This window comes from Trachemys scripta, chromosome 6 (genome assembly GCF_013100865.1).
Source record: "Trachemys scripta elegans isolate TJP31775 chromosome 6, CAS_Tse_1.0, whole genome shotgun sequence".
In the NCBI taxonomy this organism is placed as follows: domain Eukaryota; kingdom Metazoa; phylum Chordata; order Testudines; family Emydidae; genus Trachemys; species Trachemys scripta.
Window position 1 is genome coordinate 98,384,990 of NC_048303.1, and position 18,102 is coordinate 98,403,091.

Sequence of the window (18,102 nt, forward strand, 5' to 3'; positions counted from 1 at the left end):
GCCTAAGTGGTTAGAAGTCCTTGCAGTCCTCTACCCCACAGAGGAATTTTACCTTACGTACAGAAGTGTTTGTATAAGATCATGTCCTGCCCCACCAAATGCAGAACTCCTCACCCTTTCCCACAAGCATTAAACCTACATCCTCTTTAAGCTACGCTTCCATTAATTCTCAGGGACCCATCAATTAGGTGATGTCTCTTGAGATCACAACATGCACAGGTGCCTACTCTGGCTAACCAGGATGGACTTTGGGATGGTTTCACCAGCATGGAAAACCCAAAGAACTAATTCTCATATAAAACTTGTATAAAAGGGGGTGGGGGAAAGAGAAGCAGATTGAGAGGGAATGAAATGAAAAGCGACTTTCCCCTATTTCACACAAACTATTATTACCCTGAGATTGCAGCTGGGACCATACTCTCCAACAGGCACTGCTGTGCTTTCCAGGCCAGAAGTTACCAGCTGTACTGTGACTGCGGCTTTTCATCCTGAGCCCTACTGTTCCCTTGTGAGCCCACTCCCTGTCTCTTGTCGTGCAGTCCTTGAGCCAAGGGCCATCACTTTGTGCAGCGCCTGGCACAGCTAAGCGCTAAGGCTACCTTGTGCGCACGGAGGGTCCCCCTAAAGCAGGCGGTGTCTCCGCTCCCCGTGCTGGTGCCGTGTGGGGCGGGTAGGCGCTGAGACAGGGGTGGGTTAACTGCTGCCACACACCCGTGCCGCTCTCCCTGCAGGTACCTGCGGCCGCCGGGGGAAACAGCCCCGCCGCCAGCGCGGCTCTTACCTGGGGATGTATTTGGCCTCGCTCCCGAGCCGCAGCTCGAAATCCCGCCAGGGCTGGTTCGGCCCCACCGCGCCCCATGCCTCCTCCTCGTCCTGCTCCAGCGGCCGCTGGCCGGCCCCGCGGAAGCCCCGGGCGAACTCCTGGAAGGTGATGGCCCCGTCGCGGTCCGTGTCGAGCCGCCGGAAGATCGCCTCGGCCTCGGCCGGCCGCACCCGCAGCTCGGCGCACAGCGAGCCGAACTCCGCCCGCTCGATGCGCCCGGAGCCCCGCACGTCGCAGGCCACGAAGAGGGAGCGGAGCCGGGCCAGCTCGTCCCCCTCCTCGAGCGCCATCGCCAGCGGCCCGGAAAGCGCCTTCCTGCCGCCCACTCCGGGCCGGGCTGCGGGCTCCGCTCCTGTCCGGCGCTGAGCTCAGCGAGCCGACCGGCCGCACAACTTTCCCTGCCCCCGGCCCCTCCCTCCGGCCCGAGACGCGCCTCGCCGCTCACTGGGCGGAGGAGCCCGCGCACCTCTCGAGCGAGGCAGGAGCCCTGGAAGTCGGCGGGCGGAGCCCAGGAACGTACTGTTATGCAAGGTGTAGCGTTTGGCTGCCCGTGGGCATCGCTGTCAGCAGCGCTCACCCTGACAAACTTGCCAGGTTCGCCTTAGACAAATGATGCGGTTATCTGCGTAACTGCGGCGCTCCCTTCTATTTGCTGGAGGAAATCCCCGCAGGAAGTAATGCAAAGAGTGGGGTAAAGTTACTCAGTTAGTTATGGAAGCTATCTAGGAAGCTTTTAAGAGTGGACCCTTTTTGCATATGTTTGCATTATATTTGCTTTGGAGAAAACATTAAACGGTCTGTTAGAAATGGTTCCTTGCTAAGTGTTCAGGCCACAGGAATTGCCTATTTTATGTCCAGTGGTTCAATTGAATCTGGGATTCTCTTTAGGCTGTTAGTAAGATGACACCATTTAGAAGTTGGTTATTCATTCTCTGATTAGTCCCCTTACCACAGTCCTCTTCTCTGTTCCAGCAGAAACTTTCCAGGTAACTGAAATTTCCCCATCCGTTTTTAAGACTCTGTATTTGAAGGAAAAAGGGCATTAAGGACTGGTCCAAAGCCCATTGAAGTCAATGGGAGTCTGTTTCTTATTAAAAGTGCTTCCTGTATTAATAAATAGTTGCCTTTATAATATGTTAATTAAGAATGTCCTAGTCCAGTGTATTGTGATCCAGATACAATGGCAAATGATACGAATGTAAGAGGATCCTATTAAAATATCAAATCAACAGAAAATGACATCAGTGAAAGTTTATGGGGACCCTGTTGTAATATAAAATATTGTTGTTCCACAGCCTGACTTCTGAAGAGACTAACAGATCCAGGAACCAAATGTTTTTTGTTTTGTTTTTCAATCATCTTGTTTAATGTAGACCAGAACTGGCCAATCTCACTGAAGCATAAACTCCATTAACTTCACTGAGGCTAAGGCCCGGTCTACACTTAAAACTTGGATCGACATGGTGCGCAGTGGTGTGAAAAATCCTAACCCCTGGTGTAGATGCAGTTAGGTCAACAGATGAATGCTTCTGTCAACCTAGTTGCCATACCTTAGGGAGGTGGTGTTGCTACACTTCTTAACTAAAACGTTCACTCTGCAGCACAGGAAGTGCTATGTTCTTGGAATTATCTGTAACTATGGGGTCTGTCAGAATTTGTGATCTACCATAAATCTCATTTAGGAAGCCACTCTAGAGTGATCCAAAACACTATTTAGGTTGACTGATTTATTGTAGGATTATGTTTTATAAAGGATTCACAATACCAACTTCAGTCTCTCCAGAAGCAGCTGACATGACCTCAGAAGTGGGTTGGAGGAACAAGTTGTGTTTTTTTCTCTCTGTGTCTACACAGGGTCAAGCCAGGATAGCTATGCTGCTGTAGTCCACATAGTGTAGATATGGCCTAAAATGTAACCCTTTGTACTCCAGCAAAATCTTCCTAACTAGAAAAAAAGAAATCCTGCTTCCTCCATGCTCTTATATGAAAGGTGGCCCAATGAATAAACAGACCATATAAAGAAAGAGCACTGGTACTAACAGAGGAGACCTTTAAGGCAGACTTCAGTTGTTCCCTCATCAAAATGAAATAAATGTATCTTGCTTATGCGTGCCAGCCCTTTGATAACAGGAGTTTCTAGGCATTGGCTTTTGATGTTCACAACCCATTGAGCTGAAGTACTTTTATTTGTGGGTTGAGTTTGCCCAGGGCCGGCTCCAGGCACCAGCCCACCAAGCATGTGCTCTGGACCGAGAGCGGGGCCGCGACTGGGCTCGCCGCCCTCCCCGCGGCGCTCCGGCTATCAGGGAGAGCGGAGCCGCAGCGGGCTCGCCACCCTCCCCCCGGCTACCGGGGAGAGCGGAGCCGCAGCGGGCTCGCCGCCCTCCCACTGGCGCTCTGGCCGCCGGGAAGAGCAGAGAGCTCCGGCCGGGCTCTCCGCCCTCCCCCCGGCGCTCTGGCTGCTGGGGGCTCTCCGCCCTCCCCCCAGCACTCTGGCCGCTGGGGAGAGCGGAGAGCCCCGGCCCGGCTTTCCGCCCTGCTCCCGGCGCTCCGGCCGCGCTGCGGGGGGGTGTAAGGGGGGGGCGGCGGGTGGCTTTTTTGCCTAGGGCGGCAAAAAAGCCAGAGCCGGCCCTGAGTTTGCCTCACCAGGCAGTGATATTTCAAAATCATAATAAACATGTACACCCTATCTTGTTTGCCTTTGTTGCCACATGCTGTTCACTAGATTATACTTCTTGGTAATCTTGTATCTCAGGCATGGTCAGATTCACTCTTTCTTGGTTGCATGTCTCTGGAGGCATGGTCTAACCATGGATATGCCATCACATAGAGTATAGCTGGACATTACTTGGGTCCTTTATTAGTCCTGATTTTACACCTTGTTCTTCTCAACCCTTCCATATGTTGCCTTTTCCTGTTCTCTTCTTCCTTAGGTTTTAAACCTTTTAGGCTAGGGCTTCCAACTTCCTTTGTTTTGTAAAGCCCCCTGAACATCTAAGATGATACAAGTAATAAAGAGCAATACAAGACATTCCCACCTCGCTCCGCAGTGTGTCTGATCCAAAGCCCTGTGAAGTCAATAGAAGTCTTTCTACTGACTTCAGGAGGCTTTGGAGCAGGCCCTATAAAAGCAATATTTGTAAGAGCCATTTTCTCCAAATTCTGCCTTTACTTATATGAATGCAACCCACTCTGTAGTCAGTGGTTATTACTGGAGGGCAGAATATGGTCTTTTGGGCCTTTCTTTCCTCCACGGCTACAGAAGTTTTAATTTGGCCGATTAAGCTCAAGCAACAAGATGATATATGCTGTCATTTAACACTGTCATGGAAGAGGTATATCCTCCAAAACAGATGGTACCTACAGTATTATACAATCAGCCAATTTCAACCTATCCTGCTTGGCACCCATGTTTCTAATCAGAGGGTTCAAACATGCCATTCAGACAAACTGACACAGATACAACAAAACAAAAGATGATTCATTTTATGAGCCCTAACAGTGGGTGTTGAGGGCAGGATTCCCAGCAGGAAATGGCAAAACAAAGCTTTGTTCTGAAATTATGCACCTATTGTTAGAAGGATGTGCTGCTTGAGTCCAGCTCTAGCCTAATTTAATATTCAAAAACAAAATATCACTTCTATGGCTCTCTAATTGTAGTTTTTACCCAGGAGACAGAAAGAAGCAGTCATATCAATTCAATAGGTAGATACCAAGGTTACAACCATCTTAGAAATAGCAGAGATATAATTTTCAGTCCCTTTTTGTCTCACTACAAACAAGTGAAAGTAACATTCAACACTTAGCAGTATGGGGGCTGGCTCTGACCCCCAGAGGAGGCAGGGCCTCAGGCAGAAGGGGCAGGGCTGTAGGCCTCGCTGGCCTGCACCACCAGGGGCTCTGGTCGCTGCTGCGGTAGCGTCAGCAGCAGCAGGAGCCCTGGGCCCTTTAAATCACCGGCCCCAAGGCAGCTGCTCCTTTTGCCTCTGTCAGAGGCCGGGCGGGGAGCAAAAGGGGCAACGACATTAAAGCAGGGTCCGTTGCTGTGGCAGCGCTTTAACATCAGCTGCATACAGACCAGTACCGGCGGCCACTTTTTACCGGTACGCCGTAGCAGCTCATACCGGCTTACTTTCACCCGACTACAAAAGATAACTCCAACCACACTTCAAAACCAGTTTCAGCACCAGACAATTTATGGTTGAATAAGACAGTAGCAGGGTATGAAATCATGCTGTGTGAGCCTGTGTGTGAATACAGAGTACCTATCATAATATCACAACCTAAAATATTCTGTTTGAATAGAACCTGAAGTGTACATGACATAAAATCAGTTTTACTGGTGCTATGTTGGACACAGTATAAAACAGTATCACTCTGAAGTGTTAAATTGTGCGTTTTGCCACTACGTATGAAATAAGTTAATCATTTACATTATAAGAAGAAATGAGGATCCCACTAATTTTGGCAATAGTTGTGATATTATCTGGTGTCATATTACATTGCCTAACAGGAATGGGAAAGAGGAGAAGAGACTTATTTAAACAGAGTTCCTGGGGCTAAATTCTCTTCTCAGTGGCATGCATTAAGGTTGCCAGTCCCAGTCTTCCCCCAGCTCCCAGACCCAGTCTCTTTGCCTAGCCAGTTCCAGTCTCCCAGATTGAAGTCTTAGCCTCCCCCACTATCCCAGCATCCAGTCCCAGTTTCCCTCTCCACCTCACTGCCAGCTCTGTTCCAGGCCCCTTGTTCCTTTCCCCCACACCACTGATCCAACTTTTGTGCTCTCTACCTTCGAATCAGGCAGCTTTCTCCTCCCCACTGCCTGGCCACAGCAGCAGGGTCATTTATAGCACAGGAGAGATAATCTCCCTGATCTCCTTTCAGGTGCTGGACCCAGGATGGCCCAGAGCAGCCAGGAAATGTGATAATTATTAATTGCACAGGCAACCTTAATTCTGGCATTTCCTAACTTTTGAGTACTTAGCTTTGCAATCTTAATAATGTTCTTTTAATGTAGTTTTGTGTGTATAAATATATATTCTGCCATTAAAACTTTGTATTATCAGCATGTGACCAGTCACTATATGGCCATGTTCCGTGTTTGTTTTGTCTTCTGACAGTTTAAGCTCTTTGGGCCAGAGCTGTGCCATTTGTTTGCAAAGTACCAACCAAATTGGAAACAGTAACACATGCACAAAAAATCTTGTTGTGAAACAACTAAATGTTGTGCACACATAACATAGCCATCACAATTCCAGAAAAACAAAGAAGTTAAAAGTTGAGCAGCAGTACATACCCTATACTCCCTCATGCATAGGCACACAGAAAAAATACCACAACCTTAACTCTGCCCCTCCTCACAGTTCTCTTTGACATACATATCTCTTTACCACACTACCCCCTCTCACTACTATTAGTACGGAAGTTTGGTGTGCTGGGAGAGATGTGTTTGGTAAAGGAGATGATGAAAGATTGGCATCCTTAGGAATGCAGAGTTAAGATGGAGGTGTGTGATTTGTGGTATACAGTAGTTTTGGAGGGAGGTCTTCAGCCTATGCTGTTGTCCTCATTCTGGTGGCCTTCTTCCCTTTCCCTTCTTTTTTCTAGTGACTTCAATGGGATTTGCAGCTGCTTACACAAGATTTGAAAGTTGTTCCCCACAGAATACCAAGTGGTGTATATCATTCAGTGTGCACAGCCACTGCAAGTTACACTCCTTTGCCAACTGCAAACATTTTCTTACACCGGAGCTTACACCTGCTGACCACCATTGACATCATTGCTGATTTTGACCCACGTTTTTATTCTTTCCAATCAAATAGCAAGGATAATACATTTAGTAATATTTAGCATGTGAATTGTATTTCTCATCTTAAAAATGTATCACATCCATTATCTTCACAACACCGCTGCGAGGAAGGTAAGTGACTTGGGCAAAACTAGAAACGGAGTCAGTGTCAGGATTACAGTTCAGGAATTCATGATTCCCAATCCCGTGCTGAGATTACAATTAAAAATATGTACAAGACTGACTGATATAGCATCTCTTTGCTGATGCACTGTCATATTTACAAGCCACGGTCCGTAGCAATAGGCAGAGTTCCTCATTCAACTAAATGTTAGCAGGTGGGAAACAGAGGTCGTGATACACTTGCACGGTTTTATTGATTTCTTTAATGGACTCCAGATCAGGAGTGATGCGGCAGCCATAGAGATGAAGCAACTTCAACCTGAAAGAGAGAAAGCAGATCATTAGGAACAGAATTAAACACAGATGGTAAAAGAGTCCCTGACAGAAAAAGCAGAATGAGTCCCTGATACTGTGCTGATCCCTTTTAAAGCCCCTTGACTATCTGATCAATCAGGTAGTTTGTGAGCCTCTGGAATAACCAATAAAAGTTCATGGTCCTAACTAGGGAGGCCCGTGTAGTCTTCCTCATGCCACTCTACCAAAAATATTCCAATGTCAGGAGGTGACTGGAGAAAGATATATTAAGGGGATGCTGTCAAGTAGTTTATTCCCAACATTTACATGACATTTTGTTAATGTAAAAAGTGGGTGGGAGGGCAGGATTGCAAGCCCTGATATTAAAAGGCTCTCAATAAAATTTTCAGAATTTTATTTTAATATATTTATTCAGTAATATTTTTATAGTTTAAACAACGTTTTAAACAGAATAATTCTCCTTCTCCCATGCACTATTAGAAACTTAAGCAAACACAATTTGCAGTATATGAGAATCAGAAAAAGAAATTGACCAGTCTGGGTTTATCTTCCAAGCTATATAAAATGCAAAAAGTAAACATCAAGGCCCCAATTCTGCCTTTAGTTACACAAGTGCATCTCCCTAGGTAACTGAGGGCAGAGTGGGACCTATAATGATCAAAGTAAATTAGATGTAATTATTTTCATTTTTAATAATGTAAGGAGTTATTATTGGCAAAAAAATCAAGATTGGATGTTTTCTAAAAGACATGCTCTAGTTCCCACAGGAATTAGTTCCAGGATATCCTATGGCCTGTGTTATACATGAGGTCTGACTGATGATCACAGCAGTCCCATCTGGCTTTATAATCTATGAATATGAAAAAAGCAAATGTTTTGTGTATTAACATACAATAGTGGGTATCATATATATCACAGTGCTCCTTTAACCAACGAAAAGAGTAAAATTTTCAAAAGTGCCTAAGTAACTGAGGAGCCTAAATCTGACTTCTTTTCAATAGCGTTTAGGATCCTTAGACCCTCAGTGCTTTTGAAAATTTTACCCCAGATAACTGACCAGTTAAATAACCCTCCAAAATTTAGAGAGAATTAATAAAAAAAGAACAGGAAAGTACTGAGAGTTATTTTATTAAATGCTTTTTAGATATAAAGGATACAAATTATACTCACTTTTCTGCATTTACAATGGTGTGAGAGAAGAATTTGTCCCAGAATGACAAAGATTCTCAATTAAAAGAAATACCCTGTGAAGAGGTTTGTAAATTCTGAGCTTCCACATGGGGCATTTCCTTTTAATTCTTCCATCAGTAACAAGTGTGTGCCCTAACCCATTGAAGAACATAAGAACGGCTATACTGGGTCAGACAAATGGTCCATCTAGCTCAGTATCCTGTCTTCCGACAGTGGCCAATGCCAGATGCTTCAGAAGGAATGAACAGAAGAGGTAATCATCAAGTGATCCATCCCCTGCCACCCTTCCCAGCTTCTGGCAAACAGAAGCTAGGGATACTTCAGAGAATGATTTTGCATCCCTGCCTATCCTGGCTAATAGCTATTGATGGACCTATCCTCCATGAACTTATCTAGCTCTTTTTGAACGCTGTTATAATCTTGGCCTTCACAACATCCTCTGGCGAAGAGTTTCACAGGTTGATTGTGCATAGTGTGAAGAAATACTTCCTTTTGGTTGTTTTAAACTTCCTGCCTATTAATTTCATTTGGTGACCCCTAGTATTATGAGGAGTAAAGAATACTTCCTTATTTACTTTCTCCACACCAGTCATGATTTTATAGACCTCTATCATATCCCACCTTAGTCATCTCTTTTCCATGCTGAAAAGGCCCAGTCTTATTAATATCTCCTTATATGGAAGCTGTTCCATATCCTTAATCATTTTTGTTGCACTTTTCTGTACCTTTTCCAATGCCAATATATCTTTTTGACATGAGGTGAGCAGATTTGCATGCAGTATTCAAGATCTGGGTACATGGACTTATATAGAGGCAATATGATATTTTCTGTCGTATTACCATTCCCTTTCCTAATGATTCCCAACATTGTTAGCTTTTTTGAGTGCTGCTGCATATTGACTAGATATTTTCAGAGAACTATCCACAATGACTCCAAGATCTCTTTCTTGAGTTGTAACAGCTAATTTAGACCCCCATCATTATATATGTATAGCTGAGATTATGTTTCTCCAATGTATATTACTTTGTATTTATGAACATTTAATTTAATCTGCCATTTTGTTAACCAGTCACCCAGTTTAGTGAGATCCCTTTGTAACTCTTTGCAGTCTGCTTTGGACTTAACTATCTTGAGTAGTTTTGTATCATCTGCAAATTTTGCCACCTCACTCTTGACCTCTTTTTCCAGATCATTTCTGAATACGTTGAACAGCAGTGGTCCGAGTTCAGACCCCTGGGCAACACCACTATTTACCTCTCTCCATTCTGAAAACTGAATATTTATTCCTACCCTCTGTTTCCTATCTTTTAACCAGTTACAGATCCATGAGGAGACCTTCCTTCTTATCCCATGACAGCTCACTTTGCTTAAGAGCCTTCGGTGAGGGACCTTGTCAAAGCCTTTCTGAAAATCTAAGTATGCTATATCCACTGGATCACCCTTGTCCACATGCTTGTTGACCTCCTCAAGGAATTCTAGTAGATTGGTAAAGCATGATTTCCCTGTAGAAAAACCATTGACTCTTCCCCAACAAATTGTATTCATCTATATTTCTGATCATTCTTTTCTTTAGTTAAAACCCATTTGCCCGATACTGAAGTCAGGCTTACTGGCTTGTAATTACCGGGATCACCTCTGGAGCTTTTTTAAAAATTGGCGTCACCTTAGCTATCCCCCAGTCATCATCTAGTACAGTAGCTGATTTAAATGATAGGCTACATACCACAGTTAGTAGTTCCGCAATTTCACATTTGAATTCCTTCAGAACTCTTGGGTGAATATCATCTGGTCCTGGTGACTTATTGCTGTTTAATTTATCATTTTGTTCCAAAACCTCCTGTAATGACACCTCAATCTGGGATAGTTCCTCAGATTTGTCACCTAAAAAGAATGGTTCAGGTTTGGGAATCCCCCTAATATCCTCAGCCATGAAGACTGATGCAAAGAATTCATTTAGTTTCTCCACAATGGCCTTATCTTCCTTGAGTGCTCCTTTAGCAGCTTGATCAGTGGCCCCACTGGTTGTTTAGTAGGCTTCCCGCTTCTGATGTACTTAAACAAAATTTTGCTGTTACTTTTTGAGTCTTTGGCTAGCAGTTCTTCAAATTCTTTTCTGGCCTTTCTAAATATATTTTTACACTTCACTTGCCAGAGTTTATGGTCCTTTCTATTTTCCTCAATATGATTTAACTTCTGCTTTTTAAAGAATAGTTTTATGCCGCTAACTATTTCTCTTACCTTGTTGTTTAGCCCTGGTGGCACTTTTTTGGCCCTCTTACTATGTTTTTTTTTTTTTTTAATTTGGGTATAGCTGTAGCTTTCACCCTCAAACTTGCAGAATTCAGAAAGATCTGCGGGAAACAGAGGCTTTTGCAGAGAGATCCTTTGTCTTTCCACTGTCATCTGGCCTCACTGGCTCCTGGAAAGCACAGATCTAGGATTCATTCTGCCAAGACCTCTCCATACTGTGGCCGTCATTGGATTGCTTCTCAAGAAAGAGTTCTGATCTGTGGAGAGAAAACTGAAAATAGGAGGACATTGCCCATTGACTTATCACCTACTATTTCTTCCTCCACAGGCAAAAATGGAACCTAAATTAAACCAAAATTCTCCTCTCCAATCTGAAGTGTGAATCTCCTCCAAACTCAGCAAAAGAACTACAATAGAATGACTGCATAAAGCACAAGGGAAAATAACTTAAGTTTGTCCTTCTTGGTTCCCAGCAAACATTTCTTCCTTATGACTTCAAAACCACACTGGAACGAAAACCAGCTGTATTATGTTGTACAGTAACTCCTCACTTAAAGTCATCCCGGTTAACGTTGTTTTGTTATGTTGCTGATCAATTAGAGAACATGCTCGTTTAAAGTTGCGCAATGCTCCCTTATAATGTTGTTTGGCAGCCGCCTGCTTTGTCCACTGCTTGCAGAAAAAGCAGCCCATTGGAGCTATCTGGTGGGGGCTTGGAACCAGGGTGGACCGGCAGCCCCCCATCAGCTCTCCGCTCCCCTAAGTTCCCTGTTCAGCAGCCGCCCAGCAGGCTATCAATTGCCAGCAATTCAGCTCTCCCTCCCCACACTGCCATGTGCTGCTCCTGCCCTCTGCCTTGGAGCTGCTCCCAGGAGCCTCGTGCTTGCTGTGCGGGGGAGGCGGGGGGGTGGGGTGGGAGAGGGGGGCTAATATCACAGTGTTCCCCTCCCCACTGCTCCTGCCACCCCCTTACCCCATCTCCATAGAGCAGTGGGGGGACACGAGAGGGCTCAGGATGAAGAGAGCATGCTAGCAGCAGCTGCTGTCTCAACTTGCTTAAAATGTACTTAGAGTGTGGTCAGTGTACTTAAAGGGGCAATGCACATCTCTCTCTCTCTCTCTCTCACACACACACACAGTGTGTGTCTCTGTCTGCCATGCTGTCTCCACTCCCTCCATTTGTGCTGCCTTGTAGAGTGTGAGGCTACATTAACAACATGTTAATCCTTGAGGGCTCAGCCAAGTGCTTGTTCATCATTTAGCAGTAAAATGGGAAATATCCCACCCTCTGACTTCACCATCTCAACCAAGCTTCACAATCACACAATCATCATTGCTGTGTACAGTATGAAATTGTTTGTTTAAAACTTATACTGTGTGTGTGTGTGTGTGTGTGTGTGTGTGTGTATATATATATATATTAGTCTTTTGTCTGGTGAAAAAAATTTCCCTGGAACCTTACCCCCCTCCCCCCCCCATTTACATTAATTCTTTTGGGGAAATTGGATTCACTTAACATCGTTTCGCTTAAAGTCGCATTTTTCAGGAACATAACTACAACGTTAAGCGAGGAGTTACTGTATTGAACTAACATACCTATGTAATTTCTATGTAACATACCTATGTAATCAGAATGATTAAGAGCTGCATTTGAAACTGCTTCTTTATACAGAGTTTGAAACTCATTGTACCTTAACATAAGAGCAGAATAAGGATCTAGGTAAAAAAAATTTTTTTTTTTACACTGAACATATTCTATCCTGAAAAAAGGACAGTTCCTTCTTAACAGGGTCGTACTTTTGTTCTATATTAAAATGCACCTTAACAATTTCTATTATGGCCCTATGCCTGGTTACATCTAAATGCTGCAAAATGGAGAATACAAGCAACTTGAGTACTCTAGGCCTAAACAACTCTTTGGCACTCTCAATTCAGGACAGAAAAAGTTCCCTTCAAAACACCAATTAATTATTTGCCTGTGTTTACAAGGAAACAATATTGGTACAACAATATGGGCAGAAAAGAAAAAGAACAGGAATGCAATTATGGTATCTCTCAAGAATCTCCTCAATGAGGAAGTGTTAAAGGAGGTTCATCTGTTCTTTTACACCAAAGAAGATTAAAGGTTACATGACTCAGAACAGCAAAGTGAGACAAACCAGTAAGATTTACAAAGCTGTAAAACTACACTAATTCTTCTGGAATGTAATATAGAACCTCATACTTATGGCTCTGAAATTAAGGAGTGAGTTGTTCACATAGTTCTTTAACAAGTGAGCTGGAAAATCTTTCTTCAGTATTTCTAACCATTTTAAGAGATCCTCCTTGTTTATAGTGTAAAAATATAAAAGGCTTTTGTGGGCCTTTTCCCATCAAGGCCCATAAAAGCCTTTTATATTTTTACACTATAAACATTTTATAAATGGTAAAATAAAGAATGTATATCAACGATAAAGGATTGGATAGAAAAAATAAAAAATGTGAACTCTGATGGGGGTGCCATTTCTTTTTAACAGACAGGTTTTATATCAAAATGCAGTGGATTTCTTACTACTAGGCTCTTCCTGTACTCCCCTCCAATACTAACTATGAAATAAAGCTGGTGTTCTTGTGACCCCCATTCCATGAATGAAGTAAATATTCCTTCTAAAGTTTTTACATTAACCTGGCAGATATCTCCATTGAGCACAATGTTCTAGAACTGGAGAACACTTAAACAACAACTATTTTCAACACATATTTGTTCAAATATTTACATATATTTGCTTAGACTTTGCATACATCCTGTTACCACAAATATTCTAGCAAAGAAGTTACTGATAATGATGTTTGTTTAAACAATGAATTTTAAGTGAGTACTGGAGAATATACACAGAAAGCAAATTTAGACTCTGTACACAGGAGTAGTTGGAATGGAACTATGATCCTAAACAACTGAGTTCCAAGACCCAAATATAACAGTTGTCCATTGACTTGGTTACTATGCAGTTAGAATTTTAACACAGACAGGAGCAGAGCCTAACACAGTTTTAACAGGGTTGCGAAACAGGGCTAAGGCTTTTGGATATGTCCATATTGTAACCTCTGTTGTCTTGTAACTACATGACATTTAACAAGTTATAGCCAGCTCTGCTTGTCCAGTTATTTTTGTAATATAGACTGGCCATCGTAATTACTCATCCAGTCACAGAACTGAAACAGAACAGGTGACCTTATATGTCCAATCAAACCTAAGATAGCTCAAATTTCAAAAATTCACAACCATCTCGTTTCTATACACACTACAAACCAATTATTATTTGCAATGAGGACTTAGCAAATAATTCTGAATAATAATAAATTTATGAAATTTCTTTGCAAACAATCCAAAAATAAAAGCAGCTACATTTGTTAAATAAACAATACACTGTGAACCGATCACAGAGCTGAGTTTGTTTTTTGTTTTTAATATAAACCTTTTCTTTTAAACTTTGGTTTTAGTAAGAAAAGTGACTGTAAATATGACTTCATGGAGACACATTTATTCTGTTCTCTGTGGCTTTCACAGCAACGCAACTGAGTTTTCAAGCCCAGGTTTTGTAACTGCCAGCTCTGCAAACTCACCACAGCATCTGAAAATCAACTTGTCCCTTCTCCTACCTCTTACATCAAATATTCTTTAATCAAAGTGCCACCCACTCATATCAACAGGTGGGGGATATTGATGGGCAGGTGCTGAAAGGGGGACAGTCCTAATAGCAAGGCAGGGAGGCATTTGCCAAGGGACAATAGGTAACTCCTCTCCCTGGGACTCTCTGGCACCCACTGGCCAGCTGGGAGAGAGGTGTGCTGATTGGCCAGCATTCCTCAGCTCCCAGGATTTGGCACAGTTCAGGGGCCATGTGGAGCCTGAGATCCCTGCAGGCACAAGTGCCTACCTGCGTATATCTCACTGCAGGATCGGGATCATATTTTGATCATGGTTAGTAACTCAAGAAAGGTACAGATGTTTAATACAGAAGTACTTACAACTACAGCGCCACTTTAAAGATATGCTAAAATTCTAAAGTGACTCGGTTTCACCTCTCCAGGTATGATATTTTCATTATACACTATAAACACAACATCAGAACTTGCTTGCTAGCTTTCTTTAACCAGTGATCTAAAGATTGGTATCACTTCATTCTGTATTTCCACGGTTAATTCTATCAGCTCATATCTACAGTCAGAAAGCTGGGTCACTTGCACCTATTCTGAGTGTTTTCAGATGTAACAATATCGATTTAAAAAAATACAATACAGGCTTATGTTCTGCAGATCAGATTTCTCTTATGAGTGTTAAAAATACTGTAAGTGGAAGTAGACACCTGAAGTACTGTATGAAAAGTCATTGAGAGTTGCATCAGCCTCTGCAGTTTTTAAAAGCTATTTAAAAGGGTATGTAAAACATTTGAATACAGATACCTTAACAGCACCTATTATGAATGGAAAACATATATAAACAATGTACTGTTGGCTATAGATTCCCCATTAATTTATCAGGATCAAAGTCTGTATCTGATAGAATAGCTTCGTATATCAGGATAGCTGAGTTTTTTATCTGTGTAAAGCCGAAGCTCTTACCTTTTACAGTTTTTGCAGAGTTTTTTAACTGCCTCCAGAGTGATATCCTTGCAGAAACTGAGCTTCACACATTCCAAACTGATATGGCAGAAGCTGGCCAAAAAGCAGACCCTTAAGCCCAAGAATAAAAAAAGAGATTAACTCCAAGTTCTGCGCAGGCTCTTGAAAAACACCTCTTTTTGTTCTCCACACAGAGACCTATAAATACATTATCTCAGAAAAATGTGGGTGATTGTGGTTCACTGCTAGAAAAATATAAGTATATATTGCATATAGAAATATAAAAACATACATTCAGATTTATATTTTATTTTCCCTGGCTTAGAAAAATAAAAGGAAGAAAAAGGGAAAAAATCCATACCTATAAAGCTGGTGGAGCTTAAAAGCTCTGTCAGGGAAGTTGACAGAGTTCTAACTTCCTTGAGGCCAAACTTCTGATTATAGCTCTCAGTATTAGCAAAGGATACTACTCCATTCTCCTAGTCAGGGCCAGCTCCAGGCACCAGCTTGGGGCTTGGGGTGGCCAAGGGAGAGGGGCGGCACCTGCGGCAATTCGGGGGCGGTAGGTCCCTCACTCCCTCTAGGAGCGAAGGACCTGCTGCTGAACTGCCGCCGCCGCTCGCGGATTTTTTTTTCCCCCAATTGCCGCCGCTGATCGCAGCTGCTTTTTTTTTTTTTTTTCTTGGAGTAGCAGAAATGCTGGAGCCGGCCCTGCTCCTAGTTTAAACAACTTAGTTGTATGTCTTTTTTTTTTTAAATAAAAGCATAGAGAGACTTCTGAGCACATCAGCCAACATGAACATTTCAAATTGTAAAGTGCAGTCATTTATGAGTTTAAAATTTTACTCATGATTCACTCATTTTCTGAAAGATGTCCTGAACCCTGCTCTGCCAGGGGACCTGCAGCTGGCCACTGTAACCCGAAAAGTGGGCTGTAGTGATCAAGGAAGAGGGGGTTTACTAGGTACTTGGGATACACACAGATGGAGTCTGCTTTGTATTATACTAATCATAATTGTCTCACTTTTACCTTGTGCTCCCCCAGTCAGTTTGTTCTATCTACCTGCCGTGTCTCATCTAATATTTGGGCCCCAAACCTCCCTGCACCCACATGGTTTTCAATGCAGGATGGGGTCTTACACTGCAACATCTTCAGGGCACATACCATTTTTCATTGCATGTGTTTGTACAGTACATAGCAAATCTGGTCCCCAGGTCCTGACTGTGGCCTCTAGGTGCTAGGGCTATACAAATAACAAATCCCTTAGCAGTATCCACCATCAGATTCCAATTGCAAATTAATGTTGCCCGCCGTTGGATGAGCCCTTGGAGAAGGCTGGCTGAACAAACACTGCCAGCCTCCACATTGGGCTGCAGGTATCCTTGCTAATACAGATGGGTGCCATTTGATCTATATAGACACGCAATGCTGAAAAAGGATTGTTAAATGACACATTCCTGCTGAAGAGCTGTTATGCATTCTAGAGGTGTATAAATATACTGATCCCTGGGTGAAGATCAAGAACTCATTCTTCCTTCCAAAACTCTCACTGAAACAGACTGAAACCTCTCTGCACACAGAAGAATAAAAGTTTTGGGTGCTCTTAGCATCTCTACACTCAGCAGCATTTGGAACTGAGACTGGCCAGTGCGTATGACTAATGGAAGCACGGGGTAAAATCCTAGCCCAGAGAAATCATTGGCAGTTTTGCCATTGACTTCAATGGGGCCAGGATTCCACCCCCAGAGACTAAACTTCACGTTAAGCTAATAAAATACAATAGCAAATATGAAGCAGTTTATTAATAGAAATAGGATTTGTTCAGTGATTCACTGGACCAACTGCTCCTGAAGGCATCATTACAAGGTGAGTAGCTGTAGGCTGAACCATCTATAACCAGCTAATTTCCAGATCTTGAGTAAAAGGATATTTTCCTCTTAGGAGACAAAAAATAGTCCATTAGATTCCACACTAATTAGTCTAAAAGCAGGTATTTCTGCTGGAGTTATGAGCAACTTGTTAATTTATGACAGCAATTTGTTCATTATTTTCCAAATGTAAGCATGAGAAGATTAAAATCTTGCATACTATACATTTAGGTTTGAAAGAAATAGTTTTTTTATCGGTAAACGTTGGTAAGATTGGTAAGATTTCACCTTATACTAACACACCAATGAAAAATATTTCCATCAATAATCAAAATGTCTATCAAATGATAGACAAAGTAAAAAAAATGCTGCTTTATAACTTATTAGAGTTTGATTTAAGGATATTTACATTGTATATTTTGACTTGAATGGTTGCTTAAAACAGGTTTCACTGGATGATAAAATATTGGAATTGGAACAGCAACTTAAACCTATTTATAAATAACTAATGTTTTCTTTCATCCTCATTCAATATTAAAATAGCATAGACTAATATTATAAAACAAACTCTGTTAGTAATTAAAGGGTTGGGAATGTTCCGTCCATATAACTGATTGATGAGGTATAATTAACTGACATGTACTCTTTGGGTCTGACCCTACTAGGTGTTGAGCTCTTCCTCTGAGTCAATGGATAGTAGAGGAGGACAACGGACAGTGGAGGGAACCCAGTGCTATGAAGTTGCATCAAAATTATTGCTATAATTTATACCACAGTAGCAAGCTACATATAATTACTAAAAGGCCGGCAATAAGGACAAAGGCACCATAATCCTCTTGGATCACAGAAGAAAGAATACTAAAATCTGAATCAATTGGACATTTCACCTAAAATACCAGAGTCGTATATAAATGGACAGAAACAAACTAGATACTCCTGTAGAACTGAACTGTATTAAAGAAACATAAAAGCCAACAAAATGGAGATGTTACTATAGATACCTAGAAAACACAATGCAAAATCTTAATGCACATTGATTCAGGACTGGAAATTGAAAATGTACTTAAAACACTCTTCAATTCTTTAGCCTATTCTCCTCTCTGTGTTTTAATTAGCAGGCTTTTAACCTCTGAAAAGATG

The 18,102-nt window shown here is 42.4% G+C and overlaps 2 protein-coding genes across 2 annotated transcripts in view; both read right to left on the reverse strand.

Annotated features, from left to right (window-relative positions):
• The window catches only part of RASEF (RAS and EF-hand domain containing), a 55,611-nt gene extending 54,391 nt beyond the window's left edge, over positions 1-1,220 (reverse strand). The window contains exon 1 of the mRNA XM_034774807.1: positions 782-1,220. Within this exon, the coding sequence (XP_034630698.1) occupies positions 782-1,113 (332 nt within the window). The 5' untranslated portion in view covers positions 1,114-1,220. The remainder of the gene's footprint in view (positions 1-781) is intronic.
• A 5,147-nt stretch (positions 1,221-6,367) lies between these two features.
• LOC117879349 overlaps positions 6,368-18,102 on the reverse strand; it is a 101,499-nt gene continuing 89,764 nt past the window's right edge. Inside the window, exons 14-15 of the mRNA XM_034774470.1 lie at positions 15,094-15,204; positions 6,368-7,053 (exon numbers count right to left, since the gene is read on the reverse strand). Of these exons, the coding sequence (XP_034630361.1) occupies positions 6,936-7,053; positions 15,094-15,204 (229 nt within the window). The 3' untranslated portion in view covers positions 6,368-6,935. The remainder of the gene's footprint in view (positions 7,054-15,093; positions 15,205-18,102) is intronic.